The sequence below is a fragment of the Hemiscyllium ocellatum genome, chromosome 37 (genome assembly GCF_020745735.1).
Source record: "Hemiscyllium ocellatum isolate sHemOce1 chromosome 37, sHemOce1.pat.X.cur, whole genome shotgun sequence".
Lineage (NCBI taxonomy): Eukaryota > Metazoa > Chordata > Chondrichthyes > Orectolobiformes > Hemiscylliidae > Hemiscyllium > Hemiscyllium ocellatum.
In genome coordinates this window covers 8,111,663-8,134,025 of record NC_083437.1, presented here as the reverse complement: position 1 = coordinate 8,134,025, position 22,363 = coordinate 8,111,663, and the positions used below count along the sequence as shown (strand labels likewise).

Here is a 22,363-nt window from a genome sequence, read left to right as displayed (position 1 = left end):
AATGAGGTATCCCTAGCTGATCAGCTCCTGTCTGATACCTGATGGCCCAGATATAGAAATAAACAATAAGATCAGATCATTGCAATTTGATAACATGGAGTTATTGGAAGCAGTATACACACACACAATGTCCAAGTCAGGTTTAATTCAATTAGAACAAACTCAGCCAAAATATAAATTGCCTTCGAGGGACCATTACATACAACGTCATAACCTGAACTGCACACGCTGCCAGGAATTATTTCATTAACCAGTACAATCCATGCTAAAGGCATAAAACCTGAGAGATGATATGGCTATTGAATAAGGCTGGAGCACAAGGTACAGGTTTGATTGATATTTGAGGAGTAACGTCAATACAGAAACAGGAGAGATGGGCTGAACCTTGATTGAAACAGTGCTGGGAGCTCAACGAGATTATAATCTTGATCGAAGAGGTTCAGGCAGGAAACACTGGAGTAATAACACTAAGGATTGCAGATGCTGACGTTCTGGAACACATCTGGAAAAACTCAGCAGATCTGGCAGCACCAAGGGAGAGTCACAGAGATGTACAAGATGGAAACAGACCCTTTGGTCCAACTTGTCCATGCCGACCGGATATCCTAAATTTGCCAGCATCCGGCCCATATCCCTCTAAACTCTTCCTATTCATAAACCCATCCAGATGCCTTTTAAATGTTGTAATTGTAGCAGCCTCCACCACTTCCTTTGGCAGCTCATTTCATACACATACCACTCTCCCTTGGGCTGCTTTTAAATCTCTCCCCTTCACCCTAAAGCTCTAGCTCTGGATTCTCCCACCCCAAGGAAAAGGCCTTGTCTATTTACTCTATCCATGTTCCTCATGATTTTACAAACCTCCATAAGGTCACCCCTCAGCCTCCAATGTTCCAGGGAAAACAGTCCCAGCCTATTCAGCCTCACCCTGTAGCTCAAACCCTCCAATCCCAGAAACATTCTTGTAAATCTTTTCTGAATCCTTTCTGTAGCAGGGAGACCAGAATTGCACACAATATTTCAAAAGTGTCCGAACCAATGTACTGCACAGCCACAACATGACCTCCTGAACCATATACTCAATGCACTTGACCTATGGTCAGTGGACTCAAAACAAGCTGTTTCTTCCTCCTCAGATGCTGCCAGACCTGCTGAGTTTCTCCAGGAATTTCAGGAAACGTAGGGGTCCAGTCTTTCCTTCTAGCTGATGAAGTGTTGACTTCTGACAGGCTTCCTGACCGGATGTCAGCCCCATTGACTGTCTCGGCTTCCAGCCAGACAAGCAATCCTCCAGAGTGGGTTGCAGCCAAGGGGGAGAGAGGCTGCAGCTCCAGTAAGAGGGGATCCATTTGCAGAACATGGGAGAAGGAATTAATAAAAGGAAGAAAGTGAACTTGGGAGGGGCGGAGTAGAAAGCAGATCCTCTCATTCCCACAAGCTCTCAATCCACAAGCACTGCTTTAAAGGCACTTGTGACTTTTCCCTTCAGTTTTCCAAGGTCTGGGAAATCGGAGCAACAAGAGTTAATCTTGGAAAGCAGATTATACACAGGCTGCCAGTTTTTTAAACAATGTTTAAATTGCTAACCCACATCCAGCAAGGCTGACTTTCTGTCCCTGGTTTGTTAAATCTTCAGGGGGATGGTTGGGGGAGGTATGTGGGGTGGGGGGAGGGGGGAGGGTGATGTTGACAGCTTTCATTTGGTCGTTTGGAGATGCTGGTGTTGGACTGGGGTGTACAAAGTTAAAAATTACACAACACCAGGTTATAGTCCAACAGGTTTAATTGGAAACACTAGCTTTTGGAGCATTACTCCTGGTTAAGGACTATAGCCTGGTGTTATGTGATTTTTAAACTTTGTTTGGTTCTACTATTTTAAAATTTTAACACTTTGCTAGACCCCAACACAGCAATTTTTTCGTGTGTGTGTGTGTGTGTGTGTGTGTGTGTGTGTTGGGGGGGTGGGGGGATGTATGGGGTGGGGTGTGTGTGTGTGTGTGTTGGGGTGTGTGTGGGGGTGTATGTTGTGGTGGGCGTGTGTGGGGGTCTGGATGTATAGGGTGTGAGAGTGAGTGTGTGTGTGTGTGTTGGGGTGTGTGTGGGGGTGGGTGGTGGTGTGTGTTGGGGTGTGTGTGGGGATGTGTGCATGTTGTGGTAGGCATGTGTGGGGGTGTGGATGTATAGGGTGTGAGGGTGTGTAGGTGAGTGTGTGTGTGTCTGTGTGGTGCACATCCAGTTGATCACAATTGTATCAGGGGATAATGAACAAGTTCAGTTAGATCCAGAGGCTACGGGAACACAGGAGGTTCTCCTCAGAGCACAACAGGTTAAGAGTATATTTGAAAGATGCTTCACGTTGATGAGGGCAGTTAAGGATCAGCCCTTTCCACAAGTAGGAGGATTAGATACCAGAGGAAACAGAATTGAGGGAACAGTAACAGAATTGGAGAGGAAATGAAAGCAATAAACTTCCATAATACAAGTCCTGATGATTTTGAGTAAGAATGTGCAGGAAGCAAATTTCATAATAACTTTCAAGAGGATACTGGATAAATATTCGAGACAACTTGCAGAGCTCTAGGCACACAGCACAGGGAGAGAGTGACTGGACAGCTGGCATGGGGGCAATGGGGCAAATGGGCTTCTCTACACTTCTTAATTTTGGTAACACTGCTGCCAGTGTTACATTCAATATTGAGTCCTTGGTTTTCAGGTTGCTCTTTTATTAAATAAATAGGGGAAAGGCATCAGACTCCCAGACGCCTGTGACCAGTTCCTTCCCCCTCCGTATTCCTATTTATTCCCAGAAAGCACACAGTTTGATTATAAAACACATACCTTGATTGCTGAACAATGACTAACTTGGCAAGTGGTAGGACCTGCTGCCTCCCAGTTGTGTGCTGGGCAAGTTCTACAGGAGGTTGAAAGGTGAAAGCAAACGCATATACCACTTACCGCATCCAAAACACTAAATGTTGGCCCACTTAGCATTAAATCTCGGAACGTAATGTAAGTAAAAACAGAAGTGGACTACGGGGTTGAGGGAAGGGCCGAATTGTAGAAATGGGGCTTGTAGCAAACACTGGCTTCTTCTTCTGCATATCCTCAACTGGTTAGAATGACCGAATGCGGCTGAAAATGTGTTGCTGGTTAAAGCACAGCAGGTTAGGCAGCATCCAAGGAACAGGAAATTCGACGTTTCGGGCATAAGCCCTTCATCAGGAACCGAATGCCAATGTTCTGGTCACTTGGCATCTCGGTTGTGTCTGGAGCCAGTGAGTAAACAATAGGAAATACCAATGCCCAATCTGCAGAATGTTCATTGTTTTTCTATAGTCTGCACTTCCTGCAGAAGTGAAAGGCATGACTACATCTGAACTTGCATTCTGTGCGCTATGTGTTGTTTTATTGGGCCCAAAGGGACGATTCAGGATCAAGCTCGCTTTAATCTCCAATCTCACGGCTAGAATGTTGCATCAGGAACTCAACAGGCAATTCTCCACCCTCTCCCCCTCCCATCGGGGGGACAGGTGGGTTTGGAAGCAGTAACAGGGGGTTCATGCCAACATTGATTCAAGGCTCACCCTGCTTATTTCTTTTATTCTTAAACCAAATAAAGGCCTCTTTCAGATCATCCTTTCATGGAAAAGCAATCTGGAAAGGTCTTTAAGGATGCAACAATAGTGAGGGAAACACAAAAGAATTTTCTTCCATATGGTTTTATTATTGTCACACATACTGAGATGCAGTGAAAAGTATTGTTTGCGTTCATCTGAGGCAAATCATTACCTTACATAAGTCCATCAGAGTAATAGAATAGAATACAGTGCTACAATTCCGAAGTAGGGTCACTGGACCCGAAACGTTAACTCTGATTTCTCTCCACAGATGCTGCCAGACCTGCTGAGTTTTTCCAGCAATTTCTGTTTTTGTTCCTGATTTCCAGCATCCACAATTATTTCGGTTTTGATACTGTTACAGCCACAGAGAAGATGCGGAGAAAGACCAACTCTAACATATGAGAGGTCCACTCACAAGTCTGAATACAGCAGGGAAGATGTTCTTAAATCTGTTGGTACCTGTCTTCAAACTATTGTATCCTTTGCCCATTGGAAGAGGGTGGTAGCATGTATCAATGGGTTGGGGGGGGGGGGGGGGTTCTTTGATGTTTAGATTACTTACAGTGTGGAAACAGGCCCTTCAGCCCAACAAGTCCACACCGACCCGCCGAAGCGCAACCCACCCATATCCCTACATTTATCCCTACCTAACACTAGGGGCAATTTAGCATGTGTGCACTGACCTGCACACCTTTGGAGTGTGAGAGGAAACCGGAGCACCCGGAGGAAACCCATGCAGACACGGGGAGAATGTGCAAACTCCACACAGTCGCCTGAGGCGGGAATTGAACCCAGGTCTCTGGCACTGTGAGGCAGCAGTGCTAACCACTGTGCCACCGTGCCGCCCACAGTGGGAAGTGTAGATGGAGTCAATAGATGGAAGACTGGTTTTCATGATGGACTGGGCTGTGTTCACAACTCCATAATTTCTTGCGGTTTTGGGAAGAGAAGGTGCCATACCAGGCTGTGAGGCATCTGGATAGGATGCTTTCTATGGTGTACCTAGTAAAATCTATAAAAGTCTTACCACCTTTCACACACTTGTGATCTCCGAGAGCCGATATTGTCTACTAAAATATAACCAGTGGTCTTTTGGAGGCAGCCACTGTGCATGAGCCTATGAACAAGGAGCAGTCTTAGGCCACTTGCTCCCTTGAGCCTGGTCTGCCATTTGATTAGATTGTGGCTGATCCGATTGTAACCTCAAATCCCCCCCAATGGCCTGTCACCCCTTCGCTGAACAAGAATCTATCTCCCCTCTGTCTTAAAACATTCAAGGACTCAGCACCCACCCCTTTTGCTGGCAGAGAGTTCCAATATTTGAAGACCCTTAGAGAACACCTTTTGCCTCATCTCATCACTCAGCTTGGCTCCCAGACGGTGGCAATGTGAGAAATGGCGAGTTCATCCGCTTTGGCTAGAGGTTATCAAAGTGCCAGGCAGGGGCACAGAGACCACACACATTCATAGGCTGAGCACCTCTGACAGGGTTGCACTCTGTGTGCACTGCACTCAGTGTCAGCCACAGTGTTGCACAGCAAAAGGACAGGGCAAAGGGGAAGGGGATCTTCTCAGATCATCCCAAAGCAGTTCGTAGTGAAAATACTTCTCAAGGGCAGTCACATAATTCCAGCAGCCCAGCTGTGCACAGTATCATCCCACAAACAAGATGATGACGCACAGCTCATGTGTTTTATTTTTAGTAAAGGCTTCTTGTTTCACCAAGTTACCAAGAGTCATAAAACGGGCTTCAGAGGGTTTCTCAGTTTGAAATCTCATCTGACAGCTGACTCCCCTGACTGTGTGGCATTCAATAGTGCACTGAAATGTCAATCTGAGCATTGCTGAGAAAAAACACATGTTCTTGAAGGTTTCCATCTGCTTTCATCAGGACAGAATCGCAAGAATGCCAAATCCGAAAGAGACCAACAATTTCTATCTGATATTGCTTCAGAAGAGGATGCTGGTTGCTTGGAAATTGGACTCTGATTGGTAGAGGCATTGCCTTGGAGAATGCACCACGGAATAGTTAACTGCCAAGTTTTTGTTTAAATTCACACCAGGAATGCCAACTTTGATTGGTCAAGGTGTTGCTATGGGGAACTGAAGGTCCGCTCAACCAGGCAAATCCACTTTGCAGTGACAAAGTGAATGCAGTGCAGTGCTCACATCACTGGACTGGAACTTATTGTGTGCTTTTGTAATGTAGAGGAGAGTGTGTCACCACTGAATCACAATCAGCATGCTATTAAATCTTGTTAAACATATTTACAATTGAACAATTATAGGGCTGTGGCTACGTGTTTGCCTGGAATTCTGAATAGCAATTAAAAAAACTGAAAGGAGACTTGGGTATGAAATCCTTGGCTCGAGTAGAACTGGTGTTGCTCTGTTTCCATTGGACATATGAACAGAAGCAGGCCATTCAGCCCATCGAGTCTGCTCCGCTCTTCAATGAAATCTGATAATCCTCAATTCCAAATTCCTGCTCTTTCCCCCACCCCACCCCAACACAATCCTTGATTTCCTTCTTGACTAAAAATCTATCTCAGCCTTGAATATACTTAATGACCCAGCCTCAACATCCCTCTCCAGTACAGCATTCCACAGATTTACAACCTTCCAAGAGAAGCAATTCCTCCTCATCTCTGGCTTAAAAGGGTGATCCCTTATTCTGAGATGATGCCCTCTAGTCCCACTCTATCCCACATGGGGAAACGACCTTTCTGCAATGAACCTGTAAAGTGCCCTAAGAATTTCAATCAAGTCACGTCTCGTTCTTCTAAACTCCAGTGGGTTCTTGAACTGCCTCTGCTTGCTGCTAACCAGAAAAGCCTGTGCTCCTCACTTTTTTGCTTTATTCATTCATGGGATACGGGCATAGCTGGCTGGGCCAGCATTTATTGCCCATCCCTAATTATGCAAAGGACAATTAAGAGTCAACCACTTTGCTGTGGGTCTGGAGTCACATGTAGGCCAGACCAGTTTCCACCCCGAGCGAACATCAGTGACCCAGATGGGCTTTTCCAACAATCAACAATGGTCATCAGGAGACTCTTAATTCCAGATTTTTACTGAACTCAAACTCCCCCATCTGCGATGGCAGAATTTGAACCCTGGCCCCCAGAACATTACCTGGGTCTCTGGATTAATAGCGATAATAGCACCTCCCAACATTGCTCCCCCTGTGACCTTGTTCCTGCATACTGTCTTGTCCCTCTGGTGCACTATCTTCAGCTGTCAGAGTCTCATGCTGGCAGTAAAACCATTTTGCTTCCTTCTAACAATGTGTCTCCTCAGTCTGCCTTTAGCTCAGTTTGCCAACGTGCCTGTGCATAGTGCTTGGCATCAGGTGATCATTGCTCCATGTATTGTCTCTTCCTCCTACTGAACCAAACGTCGCTCCCTTTAGGATCATCTGGGACACACAAGGAAAAGAAAAACACTCCTGAAAACAACTGCCTACTTTGAGCAGTCAAAGTGGAAAGCCCATCTTCCCATCCCGTCCAATTAAGTTCTTTATAACCTCTCACTTCAATCAAGTATCTTCACATAACAGCATTCTGAGGGACGATTCCCTCCAAAATGTCGTAGTCCAGTCTCTAGTCAGTCCCATACACGCTGCCCACCCACAGCTGCTGCAGCTGTCCTTCCACCTCCCACTTCACACTGTCCAAAGGCCCAATCGCCCCTTCCAGAGATCTCGTCTGGTCATGATGCTGTCCCTCCTGCAGCGGGGTGACTAGACATAGACCGAGTGACCTCCAGTTAATGCTGACCACTGCTGTTAGTCAGGGCTGGCTCACAGCACTGTAGGAGCTGCTGCTCAGATTCAGAGTTACTGAACACCCTCTTCAAGTGTAGAAACCTCCAGGCCTGTTTGGTCTAGTGCAGTAGAGGATAATCGTTCTTGGTCTAACTAGAAGAGCCTGTTGTCAGGACCAAGATGTAATTCATTGTGTGTTACCAACTCGTTCCAGGTTCCTGTCATCTGATGGACATTATTACAGAGACTAGGTGTTAGGTGTCACCTCTTGGGGATTTTAATCTGCTCTGTCTGCTAATCCAAATGACATCACAGTCCATGCTTCTATAAATCCTCCATATTCACCTTTTTACAAAAAATGTCTCTGTTCCAATACGAGGCCCAGCTTCAGGTCTGTTGAATTCCCGGCCCCACTCACGCCTGGATTCCCCTCTCCTTGGCCTTCCTCACTTTTCCGATGAAGACAAGTCAATCTCAACGCAGGTTCAAGAAGGAGCAGCTCAGCTCCACTGCCCTTCCACCCTCAACGGAGTTCATTTCAAGTCCACCAACTACTGCCTGCCCTGCCAGGATTTATTTTATTGATTTCAACTTATTTCAATCTAGATTTATTTTAATCCTTTCTGATGTTGCTATGGAACTGGCTCAACCCTTCGATATTATCCTTGTGTCCACTCCTCGAGCAAATTACCTCAGAGCCTTGAGATTTGATCGCACTATCATGTGTGCCATACTGTATTCCCAAAAGACGTGAATCCATACAGAAAATTCAGCATCTCTTGTATTAGTCACTAATAGTCCGAGGTTTTATATTGTCTGGTGAAAAGCTTCTCCCTTGTTTGCCATCTCCTGTGTTCAAAGAATGTTTTAATGGTATCACTGATTCAAATCTAATCTCTTAAAGCAAAAGTGCAATCTATTAAGTTATAAAGTGTACTTTATGATCTGCAGAAAGTTTTCGTGCTAAGGGATGGTGAGTTGAACACCCCCAGGAGCAATTCCTGGTTTGTGCCAGACCTAAGGATCATTGCAAAGCTGCTGACACAATCGGTCTTTGCCCAAGGCACCTTCCTGTCCAGGTTCCCTGTCCTGAACTTTAATCAATGGTCCCTGCTGGAGCAAACTCGAGCCTCGATAAGGACAGGATTCAGCAGGATTATGATGCCACATAATGGGTCGACACGCAAAGTCTGGGGTCAGTCACGTGGCACGGCCTCATTCCTTGAGGCCCTGTGCCCATGGAACTGTGCTTCTGCTGGGAGGGAAGTAATGGGGGGGGGGGATGTAAGATGAAAGGTGTGAGCTTCAGGGATTCCTTGCGCGTTAACAAACCTCCGATTCCAACAAAGGCAGCCACTAAGATGGCTGACCATTTGGTTTGATGTCAAAAAATGATGAGGATAACTTCCATTAACATTCAGGTGTGAAGCCTTGTGGCAAGAAATGAAGGGGGGAGGGGTCAGTGAAGGGGGGGGGGGGGGGGGTCAGTGAAGGAAAGTCGCCTTGGGAAACATGTCACCAATTCCTCTCACCAGGGAATGGAAAGGAAACGTTAGGGGATTCATGGACTTCGTGCCATGAACTGAAAGCATTTAAATCTCTTGTTCCCACTGAAATTACATTACATTGTAAACTCTAACCTGTAAAAGAACACACTACACTAAACCTAGTGAACTTCTATATGGGTCATATAGAAGATGACCCATATTTTCACAGTCATTGTTATGGAGGTGAGTCTCCAATTCCAGATTTATTAAGTGAATTCAAATTCTATCAATGGCGGTGGTGGGATTTGAATACATGACCCAGAGCCTGGGCCTCTGGATTATCGTGCCGGTGACATTACTGCCATGTTTGTTGCGGCAAGCAGACCAGGAATTACAAGCCAGCTGGTTTCCAAATGATACGACTGGGCCGCCTTCAATACCACCGAAATCAAACTCTTTCTGCAGCCTGAAACCTACAGCTGCCTGACACCATGACCACAAGTTGAAAATCTCCTGTTCCACATCCAGTCACTGAGAATGTTTTACACACACAGATGAAACCCTGAGCCTGCCCTGCTGGTCAGGAAGGTCATGGCTGATCTGTTTGTATTTTGACTTCCACCTTATCCCCCAATAGATTTGATTCACTTGTCTGAAAAAAGTTGCAAGCAAGTTCCAAATTCACACAATCATTTCAGAACGAAGATTTCTCCTCATCTCAGCCTTGAAGCTTCTCATTTCAAAATAGCACCTCCATCTTGTCAAGACCATTCACTTCAATCAGGTCTCCATTCTCTCTTCTCAACTCCAGTGGGAGGAAGCCCAGCCTGCTCATTCCATCCTCATTAAGATAACCCACTAATTCATACAATCCCTACAGTGTGGAAACCAGCCATTCAGCCCATCAGGTCCATACCAAAGACCCCCTCCCCTCCACCTTATTAGCCTGCATTTCCCCTGGCCAATCCACCTCACCTGCACTTGTTTGGATTGTGGGAGGAAATCAATGCAGACACAGGGAGAACATGCAAACTCCACACAGACAATCACCCAAGGGTAGAATTGAACCCAGATCCCTGGTGCTATGAGGCAGCAGTGTTAACCACTGAGCCACCATGCCACCAACAACTGCAGGTCTCTGAACCACTCCCAATGCACTTACACCCTCCCTTAAATAAGGAGACCAACACTGCACACAGTATTTGATACGTGATCTCGCCCAAAGTCCTGTAGAACTGAAGCACATTTTTAAGTTCTCTAGTTTAATTTCTCTTGTACCAATGAAGAGAATCCAATTAGCCCACATGATTGCAGGCTTCTTGTGACTCATTTACTAGAACATCTTGATCCCTTGGGACTTCAGAATTCTGGAGTTTTTTTCCCACTTTTAAGTAATACCCTATTTTTTATATTCTTTCTGTCAAAGTAAAAGAAGAGTCTCATTTTCCCATATTATAATCCACCTGCCAGATTTTTGCCCATTCGACTTACCTATGTATCTCTGCAAACTGTGTGGCATGTAGCTCAGTGGTTAGCATTGCTGTGTCCCAACGCCAGGGACCTGGGTTCGATTCAACCCCTGGGTAATTGTGCGGCATTTCCAAATTCTCCTGTTTCTGTATTGGTTTCCTCCCACAGTCCAAAGATGTCCAGGTTAGATGGACTGGCTATGCTAAATGACCTATTGTGTCTAGGTGGATTAGCCATGGGAAATGCAGGGTTACAGGGATGGGGTTGGGTCTGGGTGGGATGCCCTTCCGAGGGCTGCTGTGGGTTGAATGGCCTACTTCCACACTGAAGGATTCTATGAAACTCCTTATGACTTCTTCACAACATACTTTCCTATCTATTTTTGAATCATCTGCGGAGTTAGTCACCATGTATTCTCTCGTCATTGAAATAAGTTGTTGTAAATTATAAAATATCAAGTCTCCAGAATTGAATCCAGTCACATTCTGCTAACCAGATAATTAACCTTCCTCTCTGTTTTCTGTTAGCCAGGCAATCTTCTATTTGTTCTAAGGAAGGGTTACTGGATCTAAAACATTAACTCTGATTTCTCTTCACAGACGCTGCCAGACCTGCTGAGCTTTTCCAGCAATTCCTGTTTTGGAATTTTCAATCCATGCCAATATGCTACCCACTATATCATGAATATTTATTTTTCACAAAACCTTTGATGTGGCACATTATCAAATGCTGTCTGGAAATCCAAGTACAATATGCCTACAGACTCCTCTTTATCCACTGGGCATGTTGTTCCTTCATGGACCACTGTAAATTTTTAAACACCTTTTAACAAAACTATGCTGACTTTTTCCAACCACCTTGATTTTTTTTTCCCTTAAGTGCCTGGCTATTATTAGATTGTCTCAAACACCTTCCCATGACAGTCACCATGCTAACTGGCCTAAACGTTCCTGTTTCCTGCCTCCCTCCCTTCTCGAATAACAGCGTTATTTTTGCCATTTTCTAATCAAATCGAATCTTTCTAGAATCTAGGGAATCCTGGAAAGTCGAGGTTAATGTATCCACTACCGAAGACCGAATATGAAATCAATTTGGATTCAGAAACTCATCAGTCTGCAGCTCTGACAGTTTGCTCAGTATCACTTCCTTTCTGAATATCATTATACTGAACTCCTCTCTCGCTTCCTCCTCCCTGGTTTACAGTTCTTCCTGAAATTACTGGCAAATTACTGGCAACCAGAACAAACTATTTTACTCATTTTTAAATGCTGTTTCCCCATTCTAACTCTCTGGAGCACTAACACTCACTTTACTTATTTGTTTCCTTTCAAAATATCTGTAGGAACTCTTGCTGTCTATTTTTACATTCCTAGCTAGCTTTGCCTTATACTCCTAATTCCTTCATTCCAATTAACCTTTTGGTTATTCAAAGTTTGGGAGAAGATATGTAGCTTAGGTGCTTGTTGTTGTGGTTCTGTTCGCCGAGCTGGGAGTTTTTGTTGCAAACGTTTTGTCCCCTTTCTAGGTGACATCCTCAGTGCTTGGGAGCCTCCTGTGAAGCGCTTCTGTCATGTTTCCTTCGGCATTTATAGTGGCTTGTCTTTTGGTTATTTTCTGCGGGGGTTTAGCCTGATCATTCACACAATTGTCTTTGCTCAATTTCATTCTTTTTCCTTTGGTTTAATGCTTTCCCTAACATTTTCCTAGTTCTTCCTATGCCATTGGTACATACAAGGACCATGACAGTGGATCCTCCACATCCCAATGCAAGTCCCGCTCCAGCTCTGAGGAGATGTCCTGGACCCTGGTACCAGACATGCGACTTGCATTCTTTGTTGCAGAGGATAATGCCAACTCTCCTCACTATACCATCCCCAACTACTATTACATTGCTTTCCGCTCTCCCACTTCAACATCCTCCTGTACCACAGCGCCATGGTCACGTGTTCATTAATCTGGCAACATTGACTCTCAGGCTTCGGGAACTTCAAACTGACTGGCCAAACGCAGAGACTGTGGCTCCTATATTCCTGCCCTCTGGGTCCCTTTACCTGGCTCACTCTCAGTCATATTCGCCTGTCCCTGAACACTTACCAATCAGAAGATCCTATCCAAAGTGGTGTAACTGAACCAGTGCAAAACATCAAGATAACTAATCCCCTTTCCTCATTTGCTGTGGTGCCCTTTATAATTTGGCTTCTGACTCCAAATCTGAGCCAAAGTTTCTTGTGCCACAAACACTGATTGCTGATGTGTTTGTCCTGGAGTACAATGGCACCCAGGGACTCCCACATGCTGTAGACTTGACACACCTGTTTTAGTTATATGGTTAATTACATATTTATTTCCTGTACCACCTACTTATATACAATGATGAAACTGAAGAAGAGAACAAGCCTTAATCACTTACCACAAAATAGCAAGAGAAAGAACCAATTCCTAGAGAAGAGTAGAAAAGTAAACAAATATCATCTTCCTTCTTTTAGCAGATTCCTTACCTTCCAAACTCTCAGGTTTGCACTCAGCTGTACATAGAGTCATGGAGATGTACAGCACAGAAACAGATCCTTTGGTCCAACTCACCCATGCTGACCAGATATCCCAACCTAATCTAGTTCCATTTGCCACATCTGGTCCACATCTCTCTGAACCCTTCATATTCAATTACCCATCCAGATGCCTTTTAAATGTTGTAATTGTCCCAGCTTCCACCATTTCCTCTGGCAGCTCATTCCGTACATACACCACCATTTGCATGAAAACATTGTCCTTAATGTCCCTTTTAAATCTTTCCCCCTCACCCTCTAGTTTTGGACTCTCCTATTCTGGGGAAAATACCTTGTCTATTTATCCTATCTACACCCCACATGATTTTATAAACCTCTATAAGGTCATCCCTCAGCGTCCGACGCTCCAAGGAATGTTTGCCATACTGAGATTTGCCCTCAGGCTGACCACTGACTGAGCTTGGCTGGATCGTGGAGGGTTTGCTGAAACTATTACTTGTCTTCCTGTGATGGTGATGTCATTAGCAAGGCCAATATTAGAATGCCTTCAGTCTAGCTGATGCAATCACCAGCGCAGGGGGTGGCAATAGTTGGAAATGCTACTCAAATGTCTTGCAAAGTCAAGTTTACAAGGTATGGTGTCACAGTGGGATTAGTAAGTTTTGAGAAGATTTGTAGCTCAGGTTGCAGTTCTGAGCTAGAAGGTTCATTTCCAGACATTTCGTCACCCTACTAGGTAACATCTTCAGTGGGCCTCCTGGTGAGGCACTGCTGCTGATTCCTGCTTTCTATTTATATGTTTGGGTTTCTTTGGGTTGGTGATGTCATTTCCTGTGATGATGTCATTTCTTGTTCTTTTTCTCAGGGGTTGGTAAATGAGTATTATCACTGGAGCAGTAATCTAGAGGTATGAACTAATGCTGTGGGAACTCAAGTCCAGATCTCAGCAACTGGGGAATTTACACTGAGTTCATTAGATAAATCTTGCCTTCAGCAATGAAGGAAACCAGTTCACCAATACCTTAAAAGGCGGCAAATCTGCCATCTTTGTCTGGTCTACATGTGACTCCAGATCCTGAGCAATGTGGCTGACAATTAACTGTCCTCTGAAGTGGGCAAAACCAATCAGTTGCATTCAAAAAGGTGGCTCAGCATTACCCTCTCATTCAGGGGTAAATGAGAATGGGCATTAAGTGCTAACCTTGCCAGGGAAGCCCTACAGCACATGAATTGATTAAAGCAAAACACACTGTGGTACTGACTGGATGCCCATGTGTCCCCAGTCTGTACAGACGTAGGAAGGAAATCATGGATGGACAAAATAGAAGCAATGCAGAGGGATAAACATAACAGTAGAGTAGTCCACCGGCAATTACAACATTTAAAAGACGCTTGGATATGTAAACAAATAGGAAACGTTTGGAGGAATATGGGCCAAATGCAGGCAAGTGAGACGAGTTTAATTTGGGAACATGGGCTGGTTGGAGCGAAGGATCTATTTCCTTACTGTATGACTCTATGAATACAGAAAAGCCAAAGAAATGAGGAGCTTGAGGGAAGCTTGAAATAAAAAGGGCTTTAAAAGTTTCCAATGTACACGAGAGGTGACACATTTTGGCAAAAAAGCATTAGTGACGTCAGTCTGAAAGGGAGTGAGCTCAGCGTTTGGGAAGAGCAAGGATGCAGCAATTGAAAAGTGGGGCAGAACATGCACTTTGACAAAAAAAAGGATAGATTTTCAATGTCCTACCTGGTGGCCCTCTGGGTACACTTCGTCAACAGTGGAGTCGATCAGGTCATCCTCGTCAAAGGTAGCTCGTTTGTAGGTCGACATCTGAAGAGCCAAATGGACAACAGACTCTCTGAGTGTTTCCATCTCTGTTAGAGTCACCCTGTGGGTCTGCCATGTGCTGGGTCAGAATACAGTGACCCCACAAAACCTGCAGAAACCACTTCTCAAACACCGTTGGTGTGCCTCATCACACCTGAATACAAGTAATCCTTTGAGGTGGGGAGAAAAAGCTTCCTGAAGTTACTAACGCTTTCCTTTTGGGACTGTCTGACCTCTCCTGCAGTGAATTTGACTGAATGCACCTCTCGAAGCAGGAACACGTTAAGATTCCTTTTGTAGTATTTCACAATGTGATTTGCGAAAAGTGCCTCAGCATCAAAAACACCAGCTTAAAACACAAAGGTTAGCTTTCTTAAAAAAAACACTTCCTTGTTCCTGCATTCCCACATGGGCAGCTCTCAAAGATCTTGGGAAAGTAAATATCCTGTCCTGATACAAATCGCACACAAGAGCTCACTCGTTTGTCAAGAGTCTTTTGTTACTTTACAAACGTTGTCGTTGCTGCTGTTACCCCCAGAGTGGTTGGACAGGGGGAGGAGTTGTTACTACATTCCCCAAGTGCTTTAACTTCCCTGCTGCACTCAGAATGGTTGGAGTTATCGCTGTCAGATCTGACTCACCAAACAGCTACCCAGGTGAATCAAAAACTCCGTCTTAACCCTTTCAGGGACCTGTCTGCTTCCCAAGGAGAAGAGTTTCCACTCTGAGTGCAGAGCTGTAGCTGTGCACTCTCACCGACTGAATTTTCACCCTATATTCCCGTTAATGCCATACCCTAACAGACTGTGCCAACACGGGGGAGCAGCAGAAACCAGGGCACTTGCTGTTTAAGAACTGAATGAACTGTGGATGCTGTAAATCAGAAACAAGAACTGAAGATGCTGGAAAAGCTCAGCAGCATCTGTGGAGAGAGGAATAGAGTTAACATTGTGGATTGAGCGACCCTTCCTCAGAAGTTCCTAGGAAGGGTCACTTGACCCAAAACATTAACGCTGATTTCCCTCAACAGATATTGCCACACTGGCTATTAACATGACTGAGGTAGTGTGCTGTCTTGTAATGTGTAAGGAGGATGGTCGACTCAGTTGACTTAATGTGGTCTCAATCCTGGTCCTTGGGTCTGAGTGGGATGCTCTTCGGAGGGTCAGTGCAGACTCAATGGACCGAATGATCTCTATCTGCACTGTTGGGATTATACGATTCTAAACGTTTCCATGGTATAATTTGTGGGTGAGAACAGTGTGTCTGACACTGACACCCCACTTCTCTTTGCCTGTGGTGCTTTGCTTGTGATCACAATTACCTATTTGAAAGTGCCAAACTACAAAGGTAATGCTCACAGTTTTTGCTATATCAATGCAAGTATTCGCTGTTTACCTGGGAGCTCAATAAAAGAAAGATAACAATGCCATAAAATTGTACACCTCTACAATATTGTGAGACAGATTAGTCTCAACTTACCTCTAATTTACCAATTCAGGTTTGGCTCCTAAACTTAAAAGGAAGCACATTTCGTTCTCAGTAAGTCAAATGTGTCTATTTACATGCACATTTCCAACTATTCAGTCACCAAAGGAGTGTTTGCACTCAAGCTTTACCAAACACTCACGCTCTGCTTTTGGGTTCCCACTATACAAAATATACACAAAGGTTCGTACGTGTAGGTGTAGATCTAAAAGCCAGACAATATGTTCACTGCTCTATACTTTACTGCTCAGAAATCCAGTTAGGTGCATCCAATAAGGTTCGCAACAGCCACATGGGATTAATATACTGGTCTAACATGATCCAGTAAACAGCCAGTAAAATAAAGGGGCTAGATGACAGTAAACATTATATTAATGGGGTGGCACGGTGGCACAGTGGTTAGCACTGCTGCCTCACAACAGCAGGGACCGGGGTTTGATTCCCACCCTGGGGCGGGGGTGCGATAGGCTGTGTGGAGTTTGCATGTTCTCCCCGTGTCTGCGTGGGTTTCCTCCAGGTGCTCCGGTTTCCTCCCACAATCCAAAGAGGTGCAGGTCAGGTGAATTGGCCATGCTAAATTGCCCGTAGTGTTAGGTACATTAGTCAAGGGGAATGGGTCTGGATGGGTTACTCTTTGGAGGGTCGGTGTGGACTTGTTGGGCTGAAGGACCTGTTTCCATATTGTAGGGAATCTAATCTAATCTAATTAAAGGGGGCCGGTTTAACAAGACTCGTTGACATTTACAGCACACAACAGGGCCATTTGGCCTATCGGGCCTGCCCCATAGATCTGACTGTACTAAACCCATTTTCCAGTCTTTCCCTAGAGGCTATGGCAGTGTAGGTGAAGTCTTAAGTGTTGTGAGAGTTTGAGTCAACCAAACCTGTCAGGCAGTGAGTTCGTGCTACCGTCTCGAGGAGAAATCTTTTTCACTTACTCTCCTCTGAGCCTTCTACCTCTTACATTACATCTATATCCCTTGGCTACTGATCCCTCTAATAGTGGGGAAAAGTGCCTTAATATCCACTCGACCAAGTTAAGTCAGTCTTATACATCTCTATCGGGCCCTCTGTCAATATTCACTGCTTCAAGGAAGATAACCCCCAGGCTATCCAATTATTCCTCACATCTCAGACTTTGCAGCCTACAGGCAGCGTCCGAGTAAAATGTCCTCTGCCACCCCCCCCTAATGTATTCATATCCTGCCTATCATGTACTGGATGCAGTACTCTGGCTATGCCTCATCAGTGTTTGATATGGTTTCAACATAACCATCTTGCTCTTGTGTTTTATTGACAGGCCCTGATCATTAACACATCTATTTTAAAGCAGGCAACCTGAGCATTAAATTTTCTGTTCATCAGAAAGTATAGACTTCAATATTAAAACAGCTTAATACTTGCAATGTATCTTTTACATTGTAAACATCCTAGTCCTAGTAGACTTAAACAATTAGACTTTGAATCAGTTTTATTGTCAAATGTACTCAGGAGTACAGTGGAAAGTCGACAAGTCACCACTTACAGCTCCACCTTCAGTACCTGGGTACAGATTCTTAAGTACAAACTCTGAGGGAAAAAAATGAGAAAACTAAGGAAAGAAGTTCAGCAATAAGTTAGAAAAGTATCAAAAGAAGATTTCAGAATAACAGTCTTTCTAACCCAGACTTCACAAGGCACTGGTTAGGAGGAACCCGCTATAGTCAAAGAGAGAGACTTGAGATGGCTCTTGAAAGAGCAAAGTGATATAGAAAGGAAGGAGTTCAGGAAGTGATTTCCTATTTGGGAGACAGCTCCTGGACTTGTGCAGCAGAACTTAGGGGTTCACACAGCAGAGCATTGGATACAAACCTGTACAGCTGGCTTGAGGTGATGTGGGGTGGGTTTAGATAGAGACTTCACAATTCTGAGCTTATTCTCTGGTACTCCCCATGCTCAGGAGAGCAAGAAATACTTGCGTTTGTGTAGCATCCCAAGGCACTGCACATGCTCAAGACTGTGATGTCCACATTCCACAAATGGAAAAAAAGGCCGAGGAGCCAAACCTCCCCCATGCCCATACAATGGACCTGTAGATGGAACAAGCAATTTGAAAAGTCAATGCTTTCCTCTAATCCCTAAGAATAAAGGACTATTGCTGCAACTCTTTAGCACCTTGACCAAACCATATTTGCTGTAATAGGGAAGGAGACACAAACTGTACAAAAGGAAGAATATGCAGTCAAGACATCACAGAACGTGGACATCACAGTCTTGAGCATGTGCAGTGCCTTGGGATGCAAAAAATGCTACACAAACGCAAGTATTTCTTGCTCTACCTAGCATGGGGAGTACCAGAGAATAAACTCAGAATTGTGAAGTCTCTATCCAAACCCACCCCACATCACCTCAAGCCCGCTGTACAATATCTGCATATTCTTGAGGGAGTGCAATGAAGGTTCACTGGACTGACACCACAGATGAAGGCACTATCCTGTGAGACCAGACTTGACTTCCACTCATGAGAGTTTGAATGGGTTAGAGGTGACCCTGTGGATTTATAGCTGACTCTTCAGGGAGATGTTTCTTCCTTCAAGATTGCGGTAGAATTGGCAGCTTTTAAAATCCAGAGGAGGTTGCAATTCTTTGATAATGGAAGGCTGGTGAGGAGAGCACTTAATTTAAATGGTTTAACTTCTGTTTAGTCTTTGTGCTGCCCATCCCATGCGGTGTGTTCATCGTATTTGCTGATTTAATTGAGGTTTCACTTCAGCATGTTGCTAGGGCTCTCATGGTGCAATGGTAGTGCCCCTACCTCTGAGCTAGCACATCCAGGTTCAAGTCCCACCTGCTTTGGAGGCACATTTTGAGAGCAGACCGACAAAAAAAACACCTCGAGCAGATTACTGTGTTTCGTACCTTGGACATTTGCAGAGACAACACCAGTCTCTACATCTAATAGGCACTTTATTGAGAAATACTTTTGAAATGTTTGCAGTGAAAGTTTCCAGCTAATGTTCAGTTCAGTTGAAACAAAGCAAAGAACTGTGGATGGTGGAAGTCTGAAACAGAAATTACTGGAGAGACTCAGGTCTGTGGAGAGAGAAAATAGAGTGAATGTTTCAGGCCGAGTGACCCTTCTTCAGTTTAGTTTCTTGTTCTCAATAATCATACCCAGGCCTGGTGAACAGCACACAGAAAAGGGAAGGTATCAGGTACACAACACAGTTTCACCATTAGTCAGTGTTAAGCTGAAGAAAGACTGGCTCTGGTAGTCTGGTGAAAGGCTCTTTTTAATCTCAATCAAACCTACGGGCCTTCCAGGGCACAGACACCTCTTGTGAGCGGATGGACACATTCCAAGATTTGGGATCGTGTCGCTGTGGGGCAAACAGAGGCTTGGGGCAGCAGGGGTAATGTAGAAAGGGAGGGAGGAGCAAATGACTATAGATACTGCAATCTGTACTGAAAACAAAATGTGCTGGAGATCACAGCGGGTCAGGCAGCATCCATGGAGAGAGAGCAAGCTAACCTTATGAGTCTAGATGAGTCAGAACAGAAAAAGGTGGCCACTGTCTAAGATCCACCTGCTATAGTGTAGACAGAGGGGCTGCAAACTTTGTAAAATATCCAATGGCTGTATCTTTGTCATGGGATGTTTATTGTGAATATTGTGTGGAGTTGAAGTTACACTGAGGCACCTCAGAGTGCCAAATGCTGCACAAGAATACCTGAACTTCTGTGCAATCTTAGTGATGTTCAGCTTGAAGTACTGCAGCACATCATTTTACACATGTTTAAGAAGTAAGGATATTTTTGAAATAAAAAGAAAATCACTCTTTTTGTAATGCATTTGCGTGTGATTTGCTAAAACCTGGACTTGAATGTTCAAATACAAAACTTGCACCAATTCACAAATTGCTGATTGTTGCAAGTAAGATTAGTTCCACAGCAGATCTGAAACATCCTCCCTGCACTCCCTGATGTGACAGCTGGTAACGAGGTACAGTCTCCCAGTCCCTGCGTTCCATTGTTACTCTTGAATTAACCAGCTCAGAGATGTTATCATCTCTGGAGCAGGTGGGGCTTGAATCTGTGCCTCCTGGCCTAGACATGGTGACTCTACCACTGTACCACAAGAGTCAGACTGACCTGGATACTGGAAGAGACACCTGTGTTTGGCATCTCGCTGTGATAAGATCTTTTCTGGTGGAACTGGCTAACAACCCATACCAAACTGGAGTGATCGGTTATAGATTAGAGCTATTCCAAAACTTTGGGGTTAACCCTTTCAAGCCAGCAGATGATCCACACTGCCCATACCAAGGGCTAGTGTGGGCAAGCTGGCAGGCCAGTGATTTGATGCCTAACTGATATAAAGATGGTAAGGAAGGGTGGCATTCATTCAGGGAGGAGTAAGGAGGGTGGGAGAGGGGCATCATTGCACTCTCATGTCATCTGCCCACCCAAAGTCCAACTCCACCACCCTTGCCAGCCACTGTCAGCCCCTCCCTGGGGTCTGGCATCCCTTCCAGTTTTATACACCTGGTCGTTCTCTGTCACAGCTGTCCATCAATTTCTGGGCTGGAATGATCGCACCCTCCATAATAAAATCAGACCATAGACGCCAACAAATAATGCTGATGGTTAAGGTCAGCTGTTGTCTCATTGTCCCTTCTTTACGGGATAATACAGACAGGGCATGAGATTTTGGACCATCAAAACCAAATCCACATGGATCAGATCCACTCTGATCTTGAGGGGTCCTTAACCTGACACTAGATTGGAGGAGAAAGTGAGGACTGCAGATGCTGGAGGTCAGAGCTGAAAATGTGTTGCTGGAAAAGCGCAGCAGGTCAGGCAGCATCCAAGGAACAGGAGAGTCGACATTTTGGGCATGAGCCCTTCTTCAGGTGGGAGGTAAAAAAGGTGAAATAGACAGTTCCTGGCTACGGAGTGAAGGGGAGAATGTCCTGTTCTATTGGGCCAACTATCACAATGGTTTGCAAACATTACTCTCGTCAGTGGAGATGTCACAAAAGGGACACATGTAAGGGACACATTTTCAGAAACGGTTGAGCTCTGTGATGTGAACTCAAACCTCACTGGGGTCAGATTTGTCTCCAATCCAAATTCAATGGCCCAGAACCTTTGGTACTTTGACCCGGAGGCTACCAGAATGAGACCTAGCACTGTTCCCACGGCAACGCAATCCATTGGCTACCTGCAGCCTTTCCACACACCAAGACTTAGTGACAGCCCTTCTCTCTATTCTCACAACTCAGATGGAGTTTTCAATGTGTCAAACGTCACAGGTCTCCAGAGAGACCAGAAGGTGCCAATTGTTGGAGCTGGGGAAGCCTTGTTATGTATTACACCTCAATGTCTTTGACAGCTCTCGATGAAGTTCCAAATCTGAGACTATTGAATAAATGTAAAGCTCTGGCAAATCCGGGTAAAGACTGGGAATAGATAACAAAAATGGCAGAAAGCTCAAGGAGAGAATCACAGAATGGGTACTGCACAGGGGGAGGCTATTCAGCCCATTGTGACTGTGCCGGCCTGTCATAGGAGCAACTCATCACGTCCCACAATCCCCACCTTCTCCATGTGAAGCTTCCTTTTCAGGTAATCATCCAATTCTTTTTGCAAAGACTTGAGTGAACCTGCCTCCCCCACAGTCGGATAATACATTCCAGAACCTAACCACACAAGCGAACCTGCCTCCCCCACACGGTCAGTGTCAGAAGTGACCGAATGAAGTTGGACAAGTGGATGTGACAATAAAAGACTGAAGGTATAATAAGTAAATAAGAAGGCCATTTGAATGTGTGGAGTGAATTGGAGAAGCTAAAAGTGGCCTAGAGGTGCTTCTTGGTACAAGTCCATCCAATGTGAAGTAGCAATCTACAAAGTTAATGAAAGGTGCAACTACATAATGGGAAGAGTGATGCTTACTTGGGTCAGTAGAAATAATGATCAAACCACTTAGGGTTCTCACCAAAACATACTTTGAATACAGAGTGTCCACTTCTGGTCACCCAGGAACCACTTTGTAAAACTCTGGAGGTGGTGCAGACAGGAGCTAATGTCAGCATCAGCTAAAGCGAAAGGAGAAAACTTTCAGTGCAGGAAATGCGAGCTGAGAGTTGATAATCTTGTGATACACTGGTGCTGCAAGTGGAGAAAAAACACGGGATTTTACTGTGAATTAA

At 44.8% G+C, this 22,363-nt stretch overlaps 1 protein-coding gene across 4 annotated transcripts in view; it reads right to left on the bottom strand.

Moving 5' to 3' along the window:
- The window catches only part of LOC132833735 (endothelin-converting enzyme 1-like), a 317,482-nt gene that overhangs the window by 134,517 nt on the left and 160,602 nt on the right, over nucleotides 1-22,363 (bottom strand). For 3 of the 4 annotated variants that reach the window (XM_060852254.1, XM_060852255.1, XM_060852257.1), the window contains exon 2: nucleotides 14,601-14,684. In XM_060852254.1, the coding sequence (XP_060708237.1) occupies nucleotides 14,601-14,684 (84 nt within the window). Of the gene's footprint in view, nucleotides 1-14,600; nucleotides 15,246-22,363 lie in introns of those variants that run through there. The other variant, XM_060852253.1, reaches the window with a different exon arrangement.